The sequence below is a fragment of the Chamaea fasciata genome, unplaced genomic scaffold, assembly GCF_029207755.1.
Source record: "Chamaea fasciata isolate MVZ Bird 193981 ecotype frontalis unplaced genomic scaffold, bChaFas1.0.hap1 SCAF_17, whole genome shotgun sequence".
Taxonomy (NCBI): Eukaryota; Metazoa; Chordata; class Aves; order Passeriformes; family Sylviidae; genus Chamaea; species Chamaea fasciata.
This window is the reverse complement of record NW_027094102.1, coordinates 7,689,278-7,703,414: the sequence shown is the minus strand read 5'-3', so window position 1 is coordinate 7,703,414 and position 14,137 is coordinate 7,689,278. Positions and strand designations below refer to the sequence as shown.

General features: G+C 57.9%; 1 protein-coding gene across 4 annotated transcripts in view; it reads left to right on the top strand.

The window, feature by feature from the left end:
- NOL4L (nucleolar protein 4 like) overlaps window positions 1-14,137 on the top strand; it is a 63,259-nt gene that overhangs the window by 35,430 nt on the left and 13,692 nt on the right. Inside the window, exons 1-2 of one of the 4 annotated variants that reach the window (XM_066199187.1) lie at window positions 991-1,065; window positions 7,022-7,163. In XM_066199187.1, coding sequence (XP_066055284.1) covers window positions 7,055-7,163 — 109 coding nt within the window. In that variant the 5' untranslated portion in view covers window positions 991-1,065; window positions 7,022-7,054. Of the gene's footprint in view, window positions 1-990; window positions 1,066-1,274; window positions 1,515-1,868; window positions 1,916-7,021; window positions 7,164-14,137 lie in introns of those variants that run through there. The other 3 variants (XM_066199186.1, XM_066199188.1, XM_066199185.1) reach the window with 3 other exon arrangements.

Genomic DNA, 14,137 nt, shown 5'->3' with positions numbered 1-14,137 from the left:
TGCAATGCTGGCGCCCATGGCTGTGGTGGGGATCACCATCCCATCATGGTGATCCCAAACTAAGTCAGAGGTCATTGACCCACTGCCCTCAGAGCCCAGCCTGGGAGCGGGTACCAGCCTGGGGGGTGCCGGGACCCCCAGCGCTGCCCTGCCAGAGCTGGGGAGCAGCATCCCCATCCTCCCGCGGATCTGGCAGCCCGTGCCCTGCCCAGAGCTGTGCTGGGCAAGCCGTTGGTTTCCCAACAGCTCTGCTCCAGCGTTCAGAGGCTGCGGCGGTGGGTGATGGTGCTGCCGGCAGCGCGGGGTCCCTCTGCTCCCGCGAAGCGAGGGAGAATCATCGGGAACAAAAGGATTCGGCACCGCGGCACCCACCGCGCGGGGAAGGGGCTGCGGGACCACCGCGCCCGGGGCTGGCTGCAGGGGCCCCGCGCTTGCACCCGCGCACGGGCGGACCCAGGGACGGAGCTCCCGGGGCCGCACCGAGCCGGGCGGGCAGAGGGTCCCCCGGGCCGGGCCGTGACGGGCGGCAGCCCCCGGTGCTGTGCCGAGCGGAGGGTCCCCGGATCGGCTGCAGCCCCCCGGGCCGTGCGGAGCGGAGGATGCCCGGGCGGGTAGCGGCCCTCCCGGCCGATCCGTACCGTGCCCCGGCCGCGCATTCTCGCGCTCTCCAGCAGGCGCCCGGCCCTGGACATTGTCTCCTCCCGGGGAAGGGCCCTCCCGGCTCTCCACAATGTGCTCTTCCAGGCGCGGCTCCGCGCCCCCCGCCGCGCCCGGCCCGGTGCGCCCGCCCCCCGCGGCCCCGCTCCCCTTCCCCCGCCGCCCCCGCCCCCTCCGCCCGCGGCCGGGCCCCGCTCGCCCCCCTCCGCCTCCTCGGCCCCCCCCCGGGAGCCGGGAGTGACGCGCTCCGCAGCGCCGGCCCCTCTCCCCGGGCAGCAGCTGGCTGTCAGCCTCTCCGGAGCGCCGCCAGCCCGGGCCCCCTCCCTCCGTCCCTCCGTCCCTCCGCCCCGCGCTCCCCGCCGCGCCGCCGGGCTGGCGCAGGCCGGCAGGCCCCGGGCTCGGCTCCAGGTAAGCGGCCGCCCGCGGGGGGCTCCGGTACCGGCCCCGGGGCGGCGGGCGGGGGGGGGGATGCGCGGGGGCTCCACGCGGCCGCGGCGCTGTGGGGCCGGGGAGGAGGGGGGGCCACCGGCGGGCGGGGCGGGGCGGGGCGGGGGGGGGCGGTGGCCGCGGGGCCCGGCCCCAACTCCGGGGGGAGCGGCCGCCCCGCGGCCCCGGGAAGTTGCGGGTCGCCCGCCCGGCTGCCCGGCGGCGGGGGGGGGAGGGCGGCGCGTCCTTCCCCGCGCCCGGCGCGGCTCCCCCGCGCCCGGAAGAGCACAAAAGCGCCGAAGAAAGTGGGAGGAGGCGGCGGCGGGAGCGCTCCGTTCCCCGGCCATCCCCGGGCACCGGCCCCGCGCTGCCATCACCACCAGCCCCGGCCCCGGGCGGGGATTGTGCTGGAAATAGCCGCCTCCCTGGAGGTAAAGCCCTACTTACGTGTCAATCCTCGCCGCACGCTGAGCCCCGCACACGCGCGGGCAGGGCTCCATCGCGGGTGTATCTATTTACCTGCGGGCGGGGGTAGGACGGGGACGGGGACTCTCGCCCGGCGCCTCGCACCTCGCTGCTGCGGGGACACACGCGTGGGAACCGCGTCCCACCGGGGTCCCGTGGCCTTCGGGGAGGGTGGGGACACGGGGATCTCCGGCCGCTCAGCCCACAGCGCTGCTCCTCTTGGCCACCGCCTCCAAAAGCGGGTCCGTCCCCCCCCGACACTCGCTTCCCGGTGCTGGGGGAAGAGCAAAGTGCCCTTTCACACCGCGCGGTATCAGGCACCGTCCCCACCTCGCATGGAAAAGCAAACGCCTGTGAGCAAGTTCAGGTGCGGGGGAGGCAGGTGCGGGGCTCCAGGGTGGTGGTGGGAGTCGTGCAGCCCGGTCCCCCCTGCCCCGCGTTCAGCACCTCCCCGCTGAACAGCAGGAACGGGGCAGCGGCTCCGGGAAGGGGCTGCGGGGCCGCCCCCCGCCCTGGCAGCTCTCCGCGCCTCGGGGCTGTGGGAATGCTCGGGGGGTTCCCAGAAGAAGAGCTCCTGGAGAAGGGGGAGGGGGAGAAAGGGATGAGCTTCCCTTCCTCTTCCATTTGCCGTTTGCCGTTAAAATTAACTGTTTTGCCCATTTTCGGGAACTAAGAAATTACTCGGGTTTTGCCGGGTCCCGTGGAAATAAGCAGAAATCGCGGTACATAAGGACGTAAGTGACCTGACAAAGAGCGCCGGGGTTGTTCTCTTTGGTGTGGGAATTGTACACACGAGTAGGCAGCACAGTCACAGCTCACCGCCGCCACAGCCTGCGTACACCCGTGTGCTGTGAGGCTTCTCGGGTCTTTGAAGCGATGACCACCACAGTATTTGTGGCTGCAGCACCAATCTTTGACCCGGAGTGTTTTATCTTCCATTAGTAAGCCTTTCTCTGCGCTGAACTGGTTAAGTTAGGGTCAAATCTGGTTCAATACCTTCTTGGCATGCTCGGAGGGCTGGGTTTAAACAGTGGCTGAGACGGAGATGAGGCTGCCTTCCTGAGAGCTCGTCCCTGCGTGCCGCTGCCGGGGGTCACGGCGCGAGGAGCTCTGCCCTGGCCAGGTTTGGCAGGTCTGGGGGCTGCCCGTGCCGGGCAGGTCGTGCACGGCACCGGCGTGGCAGTGGAGCAGCTCTGGGGGCTGGCAGTCACGCGTTGCCTTTTGTTGATTCTAAAAACACGGCTGGTTCTGGTGGGAAGCTGAGCGTGGCTGTGTGCTGGGGAGGTTGCACGGCACACAGCCTCGGTTCCTGCTCCGCGGAAGGAAATCCCATCGGGATAGTAGGCTGTGGCGTGAAAGGACATGTTTTAAAATAAAAGGACTTAAAGAGAGAAAATAAACCGTCCTGAGACTCGGAGCTTGGAATATTAAACGTGAGGCGCAGCATGTAAATGACTGGAGAGAGATTGCAAGGCAGTCCCCTTGAAACTGAGCCCGGCTGTAAAATAAGCAGGTTACTGATAGTCTTGCATATATTTACGAGGTTATAAGAGTAGCTTCCCCCCCTGCACTGCTCCAGCCCGTGCTGTGGGAGGTTGCTCTCCAGGAGGAAAAGCTTTGGTGAAGAAACATTGTCTAGCAATTACAGCTTTGCAGTCCGGAGGGCTTGATTAGGTTCCTGGATCTGCCAGCGACTCGCTGTGTTCTTGGACCAGCCTGGGCGGCTGTCAGTACCTGGGGTTTCCAGCTTTATAATACGAGGAATAGTTCTCTAACTCGCAGCGAAGTTGGGAAGCTCAGCGGACGCTTGCAGGCACAGTGCTTGAAGATCGTGAATGGAAAGTGGGACAGAAATGTGGAGTGTGAGCCCTGCACATGTGAGTGTCTGCCTCTGCTGGGTAGAAAATACTGGCTGTGAATGTCTGTAGAGCAGCTGTGAATGTTGGACTGTAGATAAGGAGAGAAGCAAGGATTTTGTTTTCCAAACCCTGAGTGGTGCCGGCAGCCCTGCTCCGATGTTTGGGTGTGCCCTGTGAGTGCAGCAGCAGGATCCGACTTCCCCTTGCACAGAGGAGCTCTGCTGCCTGACCCTTGATCGCTCAGTCCCTTGAACATTGGAAACAAAGCGATGGGACTTTACTGCGGGCTGAGGAGATCTCTCCGGAGAGCTGGGAAAGGCAGGAAGGAGGAGGGCGGCAGCAGCAGTGCTGGGGTTCAGGGTTTGGCTCTGGGCTGGCTGCTTGGGGCGCCACTGGCACTTCCATCTGTGCCACGAGTGGTGTGGAACTGGGGAAAAGGCAGCAGGTCCTGAGACAGGCACTGGTAATGGATTGCATTCTGTTTTCTAATGAAAGTTTCATTTGAAGTTTGTTTACAGGAAAGAAGAAATTAGCAGAGGGAATTCTCCTGAGAACCCAGAGAGGAAAAAGAATGAGCTGCCTGACTTGCAAGCCAAAAGAGGGTGGAAGGGTAGATTAGATTTACCGTATTGCTCCGAGTCGTGGCTGTTGCTGCTGTTGAGAAACGCTTCCTTGTTTGGCTGGATGGGGAGCCCACTGCAAGGTTCAGCCTTCAGCTAGGTTAGTGGCATCCAGGGAGATTCAGAGCTCCCACCCAGCCAGAATTTTTGATCCTGCTCTGGTGTCCTGTGCTTTGAGGCTGGATTTGTGCTGTGCTGCTGTCCCTCTGCTGCTGGGCTGTCGCTGGGCAGCCGGTGCTCTGGACGCTGCTGCTGGGGCCTCCTGTCCCTGGGATTGTTCCTGGTATGAGGAGGCAGTGCCAGCAGTTCATGGGCAGCACTTGAAGGTCACAATGTTCAGCCTTCGGTCTCCAAGGGGTGTCCTGAGGCAGGAGTTTGCTGGTGGCCTCTGGTGTCTCTACAAGCAGTGAGGAATGCAGCCAAGGGCTAGTGCAGCATGCCAGAGCTGGAGTGATGGGGATGGCCAGAGCCACACTTAAGGCTGGAGCTTTTCTCTTTCTTTAGTAAAGAGGCACAAAGGTGTGAGGAGTTCCTGGGGCACTGTGGTGTGGGCATAGCCAGGTGGCTGCCCAGACCCAGCAGGCAGTGGATGCTCTCTCCACAGTTCCCACTGCCAGGAAGGGTTCTCCTGCTGCCACCTGCACATTTGGCTTGGCATTCTGTTGGGGTGGGCTGTGCAGTGGGAGCTGTGAGATGCCGGGAACTTCACCCTGTTGGCGTTTTGGCCAAGGGTATTAGTGCTGGAAAGCAGAAAGCTCTGGCTGAAAAGCAGGGGGTGACTTTCTGGACTGGTGAATGTGTGACAGCCTTGTTTAACTTGAGTCATTTATAGCTTATCAGTTTCTGGTTTGATAGCCGGAGTATTTCTAATAATAGGCAAATGTTATTGCACCTCTAGAGAACTGTACACATTTATAAAGCACTTTACATCGCATGTGCATGTGAGGCATCCTTCGTGTCACTGCTTCCCTCCCATGTGTGAGTGCACGGAGAACATGATGCCTCCTGGGTTGTGGTTTGGGTGCTGAGGCTGAATGTCCTCTGCAGCTGAGCCTGGACAACCTGAAAACATCGTGGGTCACTCCCCAGGCTCCTCCTCCTCACCGGACAGGTGAGAGACTGTGGGCAGCAAGGACCTTGGCATTTGCATTTGTCTCTTAAGCCTGACAGTAATCTTGAGTAAGCCATGTGAAGAAGGCCAGATATTAGGGTGGCTGTCTCCCTGCAAATGCTTACAATAAAGAGACTATTTATAGTTTGCAACAGGGAGACCTTTGCAGTTCTGTTCCTGTACGTACAAGATGGAGTTTCTGGAGAGGCAGGATTGCCATGTGGCTGGTGTAGCGGTGGAGTTGTGCTGAGCCAGGGACAATGTGCCTGTCCTTACCTTCTGCCCTCCTGCTCAGCTCCACCTCGGCACGGGGGGGCTGCTCAGGGACACCTGGTGGGTCTGGGGTCAGGGTGTCCCTGTGGGGGGCATGCTTGGGGCTGCCAAGCCCTGTCCTTCTGTCCATCAGTCTGTCCCTTGGTGCGTGCAGGGTTTCACAAGCCATAAATTCCAGGAAACTCCCCGGGAGGCACATGGAGGGAGCGGGCTGGGGGCGGCATGAGCCCTGAGCCAGCAGATGTGTCTGCATAGACGAAGAGCTGGGAGGAAAAGCACAAACCTGTCTTTAAAGACATTTGTTTGTTCACAATAAAAACTATCAGCCAGCGGCAGCCAGACAGGGCCGTTTTTATGAGGAGCAGGCGTAGATTGGAGGGGTGCTGCCAATTACTGCTTACACGGAAAGGGAGCGGGAAATGTATTTTATCTCAGGACCAGGGGGAGGGTAAAAAAAATAAGAGCAGAGAGGTTTACAAGCCTTTGAAATGTTTCAGTCAAAGGAAAGCAGAGTTGAAAGCAGTTCTGGAAACATTTTTGGTGTTCCCTTGCACCCCAGGGCTGTCTGTGCCCCTGGCTTTGGGAGGGGAGCAGGGAGAGGAAGGGAGATAAAGGGATCACCAGCAGGACCGTGTCCATATGGGAACACGGATCTGTTTCCTCCCAAGCTTTGCGTTGGGAGAGTTCAGCCTGGGGAGGTCCCGCAGCCCCTCCTCTCATTCAGGATCTCAGTGCTGCCTTTATGATGATGGTTTTGAAATCCTGTGGCTGACCTTTCCGGTGCTGGAAGTGATCCAAGGGCTGTGTCTCGAAGTACTGTAAAGGTTAGTGAGAAGGGAGAGAGGGAGAGAGAAAATGTCCTTTGAGCTGCAGAAGTGGGAGAGAGGAATGTCATCTATGCCATCGTCAGGGAGCAGGCGGCTGGCTGGGGTCCCTGGCCTGAGCTGGGGTGTCCTTGGACTGGGGATCTCACTCCCCCAGCCCCTTCCCAAGGTGTGCTGTCATTTTTGATCTGGGTACAGAGGCAATATCCCTCTGGAGAGGTCTGGAGGAGGCTCCTCTGCAGCATCAGGCAGTGCAGATCTTTGGGGATACATACCTGTGTCCAGCAGCCCCAGAAGCTGCTCCTGCTGCTGCCAGTCCTCTGGTGATTCCTGGTGTAGCAGATGATTTGATCTCAGAAAAGTCCAAGTTGTTTTATGGAGCCATTTCTCGCCTGTCCTCAGCTCCCCCATGCCGCTGCCTTGCCAGGAGCACTCTGGGGTGGATGGAGATTAAAGGGTAAACTCCAGGGCTCAGCCATCCGCTCCTACAGGATGTGAGCTCTTTCTAATTGTCCTCAATTAGAGACAGTGCCATTGCTCAGGCAAGTCTTCAGGCAGGAAGCAGAGCCCTGGTCCCCGCTGGGGCAGCCACCTCGCCCTGCACAGGGAAGAGCTGCTTGCTGTGGCCTTGGGAAGCCCAAGAGGCCAGCAAGGCTTCTCAGGGCGGGGAACAGGAGCTGCCCACCCAATTGTTTTTAGGAAGGAGTGTGGTGAGGAGATGTTAAAGCCAGAGAAAGGAGGAAAGGAAATAGCTCCATGAGTTAACCCTTTCCTGCTTGCCTCCAGGATGAGACGTCGGTGAGCAGCGAGGACTTTGATATGAACGACTCCACATGGATCTCAGCTGACCAGCACCTGAACTCCAGCCTGAGCCCCAGCCAGGACGAGAGCATGCGCAGCCCGCAGAACCTGCACGGCCATGAGGACGGTGAGTACCTCGGCAGGCAGGAAGAGCCCCAAGCCTCTGCCACAGGATGTTTTTGTGACTTATTAAACATTAACCAGTCCTTTCTGATCAGGTGTCCCACCTGTGGGATGGATTTCATATCAGCTCAGAGCTGGCTTCCAGTCCTTCCAATTTAGCCTCTGGGTTCCTGCTCAGCCAGGGCCCTGTCCAGCTCAGAGTGGATGGTCCTTCTGCCTGGAGCTGTCTCCCAGTTCCTCCAGAAAGAGATCACTAAGAAGTCCCCTTCTAAGGGGCGGACTTAGTTCCCCAAGTCCTCTTCCCAGGAGATAAGGAGAGCACTCTTAGTTCTGAACACAGGGAGAATGCCAAGGCTTTGCAGTGCACTCACAGGTTTCTGTGTTTGGAAAGCTGCACTTTTGACAGGTCTTGCATCCCCCAGGCAAGAAATTGTGAATAATCTGCAGCAGTCACAGCGATGTTGTGCGGGGTGAATGTGGGTGTCTCCTCCCTCGGGGCAGGCGGTTGGAAGGGCTGAAAGCAGCACACACGGGCTGGGTGGGAGGAAGAGTTTTGTGAGGAGAGGTGGTGTGTTGCGTCTGTGAAACATGCAAGCTTAAAATAAAAGAGCAAGTAAATAAGTGGTAGAAGTACAAGTTCAGGTCAGAGTTCATCGCCGTGATGCTTGGGAGGATTTGGTGGTTGGACTGTTACTGGCTTTTGCTCGAGAGGTTGAATCCCTCATTGTCCCAGCCTGGCTGCTGCTGGGAGTGCAGGAAGGAGCAGAGGAATTTGAGGAACAACTGAGACTGGATCGGACCTGCTTTAAGAAAGGGGACTGAAAACCACCCATAAGGAAAGAAAAGGCTTTTGTGCTGGCAGGTCTCCCTGGGGTGACTTTTAGCTGGTGGTGTGGCCCGTGGCAGAGATGGTAGTGACAGAAGGGGCAACAGGGACACTGCACTCTTTGGTCCCAGGGACAACAAGGGCGCTGCTCTCTTCAGTCCAGTGAGTTGTGGCATTTCAGTTTCCTTTCCAAATCTGCAGTTTTGGAAAACCGCTGGTTTTCCCTAGCCAGCCCCAGCCCCAGAGCCAGGCAGCCTTGGTGAGGAGGTGAAACCTGACTGCGTGGCACTGCAGTCCCGGAGATGGGATGGGCACGGGCACTTCTGCTTGCCCAGGGCCCCAGGGGGCTGTGTCTTGGCAGGAGGAAGAGTGTTGTGGTGGTGACACAGTTGCTCCCATAGAAGCTTTTGGCTCTTCAAGACTAGGCTGCAGCCTCCACCCCAGCAAGCCCAGCCTCTCATCCCTGTGGCCTGACTGGGTCTCTCTGTGCCCCCTGAACTTTGCCATTCTCCCGTTGGGACATTTCAGGCTTGTGACTTAGCCCTCACCACTGAATTCCCAAGTCTCATTTACAATCTAGAATGACACAGTTTTGATCCCTTCACTGAACGCTGTTATTCAACAGGACAGTAATTTAATAAGGGACTCAGGTATTTAGGCAAATCAAGATGTTCTCACTAAATCTAAATCCTCTCTCTCTCTGCGTCCTCTTAGGAATTGCTTCCTATTTTTCATGCCCTGTGGTTTTCCTTCAGAAACAGGTGCCCTCTTTGGGGCTCTTCTTGGCTCCTTTAATTTCTTTTGTAAGGTTCAGTGATGAGAAATAAAGCAGAATTAGTCCCATAGGAATGCAAGTGTCCCTGGTGTCAGCATCAGCTGAACTGGGTAGACTTTGGTGGATCAGAAGTGATGGTGTCAAAAAAATAACCCAGCCAAGCCCAGGGTGACAAATGAGACCCATTAAAAAAAAACAAACAAAAAAAAAACCAAACAAAAAAACCCCCCAAAAAACCCCAAACAAAACGGGAATTGCGATTTTCACCAGGCTGTCACATTTCAGAAGAATTTTGTGGACTGAGGTTTTGTGCCTGTGGTGAATCTCCATGATCTGTATCAGCTCTAAATACAGACTAATGCTGGCTCATGTTAGTCCCTCTGCCAAACCAATGCTCCCACCCAGGAATGGAGCACACACACAAGAGTGGGAAGGGAAGAAGGACAATGGGGTAACCCAGGAGGGCAGTGGGTTAGGAGAGGAGCATGGAGCAGAGAAGGAGGATGGGGCAGAGGAGCATGTCGTGAGAGGAAAAGCAGATTACGGCTTTGGGGAAGGGAACGTGCAAAATCAAAGTGTTGACCATTCTTCAGTTTCCTCTTCTCTTGACCTATGAAAGCTCTTTTTTTTTTGGAAACAAATGTGTTTTCCGGGTTCACACGAGCTTGCTAAGGCGGTGCAAAAAATGTGAGGAACCAGCCCACATAAGCTGTGGAGCCTCCTTGGAGCTCAGTTGGCCAAGCTGCCGGCGCAGTGTGCCTGCACTGGGGCAGCACAAGTACTCCCAAGCTGGAAGTTTGTCCACATCTCCTGTGCTCAGTTGTCCCCTGTGCCCTGCAGTCCTGCAGAGTTCCAGTCAGTGCCAAAGTGAGCCCCACACATCCCCTGCAGCCAGGCTGGGCTCTGGGGGTCCTGGCACTGCAGAGGGGTCTGGCTGCACACCGCATCCTTCAGTTGGGAGCTTGTTCAGTACTGGATACTCTCCGCCTTCAGGAAAACCTTTTGAGTTACTAAATTGCTCCTGCCTGCTGCTGTTTGACGGGTGTGATGCTTGGAGTGTGTCTTCAGTGAAAGGCTTGCTAAAGTATAAAGTTTTAATGAAGAGTTGCCTAGTAGGAGAGCAGTATCGTCTGACACGCTTGTTAAAAAAGTCTTGTTTAAAGGACCAAAGCACCAGCTCCAGGTCTTTTCAAGGCCTGGGAGTGACAAGTGTTCTCCTGTGGCATAGAGCAGAGTTGTTTGAAATCCAGAGAGGCGGGAGAGCAGGGAATTGTCATCCCTTACTTTTATAAATGGGTACCTGCTAAATCATCAGAGGCCTAAAAAGCAGCTGGGACAAAAGCGAACACCTTCTTTGTCCTGGGTGCCCAGAAGCCTTGGCCCAGTACAGCCATGCTACAACTGGTGTCAGCCCTGGAACTGCAGGGAGAGCAGAATATACCTCAAGAATTGGGTGGGTCATGGACAGAGCAGGCACTGTCAGGAGAGCCGGGGTTCCTGCTGGGTCAGTGGGCGCACGTTGGGACTTAGGGCACACCGTCCAGCCCTGAGCAGCAACACTGAACACGCACTCGCTCCTTCCATTTTCCTTTGTTACTCATCCTGCGGGCCCCAGCACGGAAAATGTGAAACTCCCAGCAACATCCCTTCCCAGTCGGATGTTGCTCACAGCGTACGTGCCCGCAGGAAGCCGCCGGCTGCCCAAAGCAACAGCAAGATCAACACAAACTCTGCTGCTGAAGCGGAGCTATTGTGCCGGACATCCTGGAGGGACACATCTGTGGGAGCCAGCAGACACTGGGAGCGAAGGGACCCTGAATGCTGCGCCGTCCCCCTGTCAGGGCCCATCTCCATTCCTGAAGGCATCCCATGCCCAGTCTCAGCTGAGCGCAGGTCCCAGGCCCTGGTGCTGTGTTACTGTGGCAGTTTGAGCTGGGTTCTGTCCATCTTCAGAGCCCGTCTGCTTCCACAGGCAAGCACTGCACCTCAAACCTCCCAGTTCAGTCTGGTGTGTGGGGTTGAGTGGGGTATCCCACCACAGGGGTGCTGGGTATTCCACCCCAGGACCTACTGTGACTTTCTGGCGAGTGCAGTGCCCTTGAAAGTAAAGCAGAAATCAGACCCCAAACCTCAGTGTGTCACATGGCAAAGTGCTTGAACTCGTATAGAAGAACCTCTGTCTTGCCCACTAACAGGATGCACCTTGCCTTGTCCCTGGCTGTACATCCTGCTCTACTGCCCAGGAGCAGTGCTCAGCCCACGGGCAGGGCTTGCTGCTCCCCAGCCTCTTTTGAAGAGCAGAGAAGATTCCTGGGTGTGTGGTGTGCTTGCTCTGTCTGGGGGCTATGAGGTTGCTTCGTGGCACCATGTTGGACTGATCCCCTTCTGCTGAGATCCCCACGTGCCGTCCTCGCTTGACTGGCAGCGTCCCCGCTGAGTCTGTTCTGCTCGGAGCAGCAGTGGCTAATCCAGACCTTGGAGAAAGGACTTTCTTAACCTACTTAACTGTGAAGGCACACGCTTCTTGGGGGCATCCCTTGAGGCAACTGGCTGGGGAGGCTTCTGGGTGTTGGGGACATTCCTCAGGAGGGCTACAAAGAGGGACCTCAAGGACATGTGGGCAAGTATTATCTGTCCCAGGGACTTGTAAGGCGTGTCGCTCCTCTGGACACCTTGCCCTGGGATGTCAGGGATGGCATAGAGCTGTCCCCAGCACAGCAGCCTCTCTGCTGGTATGGCACATGTCCCACAGCTCCAGGTCACACTGCTGGCGCTTGATGAGATGCCCACAACGTGCTGCACATCACCAGCTCCCCTGTACCACCAGCCTAGCAGAGCTTTCTGGGGAGGGGCAGCCTCTTGCCAAGTGCTGACCAAAAGCCAGGCTCCATCCCCAAGTGATGTCCTGCTCCACAGCTGCACTTCTGAGAGCTGGCACCTGACCATGGGGCAGTGGTGCCCACCTCACTGTGCCCTCACAGGGTCACTGCTGCAGCGCTGGGTGTCACACAGCTCCTAGAGCTTTCCTCAGCCAGCCTAGCCATGCTCCAAGTGAATACAGACACCCTTTGTAAGCCACAGGGGGAGCCCAGCAGACCATGGGCAACTGTCTGATGGCTGGCTAGTGCAGGAGGTGGCCTGTGAGCCCCAAGACACTTCCTTAGCCCAGGCTGCAAAATACTCACTGTTTCCAGGGCTTTGTGCACCAGTGTTGAATTTTGGCCCCCTAAAGCCTTAGCTCTAAACAAGACTAGGGCCAGCAGCCAGGCTTTACTGCAACTAGATATAACCTTATCTCCTTTTCATTAGGGATATATTTCCTCTTTCTCCAGGGTGTCCCCATGCCGTGCTGGCTCCACAGCAGGAGTCAACAAACGTGTTCCTGCCTTGCCTGAGCGGTCTGGGCTGGTGACTCCATTCCCATCACCTCTTCCAGGGGCACATCTGCTCCTCCCGAGCAAAGGCCCTGGCCTGTGATAAACACCCTCATTTCGGTGTCCTTTGAAAGTTGTCCTTCCCTGTTGCCAGGCTGGGGAGTGCAGCAGGGACACTGTGGGGCTGTGGTGGCTTTCCCAGCCTGGTGCACTGAGCTTGGCTCCAGCTCTCTCACGGCTGGTGCAGGCACTGCTGAGTCAGTCAGTTCATCCTGCTGGTGCACAGAGCAGGGTTTTGGGGGTTTTTTCCTTAATCTGGAGCAGAGAGGATCACCAGCCTATGGACAGCCAGCACCACCTGTGCCCCTCCCTTCCTCCCCAAACTGAGTACCCCCAACCAGAGGGGTGAGTGGGGACAGTGGGGTGAGCCCCACAGTGCTAGAGGACAGTCCCTAAAGGATTGGGGGTGCACAGCAGGGTCTCTCTGGTGGTAGGTCTGTGTTGGAGACACCAGTTTGGTATGAATCCAGCCCAAACCCACCAAACTCGTTTGTTTGGCATGGAGAGAGGCAGTGCCCAGGCAGCATGGGGCCACGGCATGTCCCCTCCCTGCAGCAGGATCCGGGTGGCTGCCAGCAGCAGTGGCACAAGGAGAGGCTTGGTCTGTGCCACCTCCTTTCTCTGTGTGAGCAAGGGCCAGCTCCTGGCTCAAGCATTCCTTGAGCTGCAAGGTGGCTGGAGGAGCAGCAGTGGGAAGGAAGGGACAGTGTTTGGGAGGAGAAGGGAAAACCCAGGGACAGAGAGTGTTTGTGACAAGGCTGCTCTGTGCAGTGGGAGCTGACGAGCTTTGGTGCATGGGAAAATGTCCAGCACGGGGCTGGCGCGGTGAGATCCCGGTGCCGGAGGGAGCTGCTCCCTGGGGCTGGGCAGTGGAGCCGGGGGGAGACGGCACTGGGGGGCACCTTTCATGGCAGGGGACAGGGAGGCGGCCGCACAGCGCTGCCTTGTCCGGCCAAGCTTTCCCTGCAGACGCGCATTGTGTCCGGCCGTGCCAGATGTCTGGCTCGTCAAGGGCTCTGGTCGAGGCAGGGACCCAGGGAGGGAGTGTGGAGGGTGGACACTTTGTCTGGGACATAACGAGGTTTGCCTTAGCGAAGGAAGACAGGAAATAGAGCGTCTTAACTGGAACCTGGCCAGCCCCAGTGCACTGCGGCCCTCAGCCACGTTTCTTTTTTTCTTTCTTATGCATCTTGGAGGCAAACGCTGGGCAGGACCTGGAGAAAATGGGCTCCGTGCTCTGACTGCATGAGTGGTGCGGGGCCAGGGCCTCTCCTGCCACTCACCACCCACTCGTGGGTGCGGGATCCCTGCAGTGCTGGTCCCTTGCTCCTAATGAGTGTGGCTCTAACACCCTGCAGTTGGCCCCCCCACAGGGCCCCCATTCCCACTCAGTCTCTCTAATTTGTATTAAGTATCCCTTCCTCACAGGCTTTCCTCCTCCCCTTCTTCCCCCTTCTCGTCTCTTTTGTGAGTGAATAATTTATGGCACTTTTCATCTTCCTGGCTGTTGTTCCAGGCAGGCGGCGGTGGGATGCTCTGTGCCCTCCTGACAGCCACTCCCAGGCTGGGTGTGCAGCTCCATCCTTTTCCGGTGCCACGGCAGGCTGGAAATGGGACAGACCCACCCACGAGCCACAGGAACTCAGGTGTGGCAGAGCCACTGCCATCACCCATGGAGCTGTAGCAGCAGGGCAATGGCTGATGGATCCCTGATGGCCCACGGGACACCAAGGGTCACTGGTGGGACTTGGCATGGCTGTGACACCCACAACTGCCCAGGCAGGTGGGCAGCAGCTAAAGGAAGGCCATCCCAAAGCCAGCCAGGGGTCCTATGGCAGTGGGATGTGGGCAGAGCCGGGTGGACCCTGGCCCACTGCATGGTGCGGGGCTGCGGCGAGGTTTCCGTGGGCCGCTGGCTCTTACATAAGCTCATTGTTTCCTGA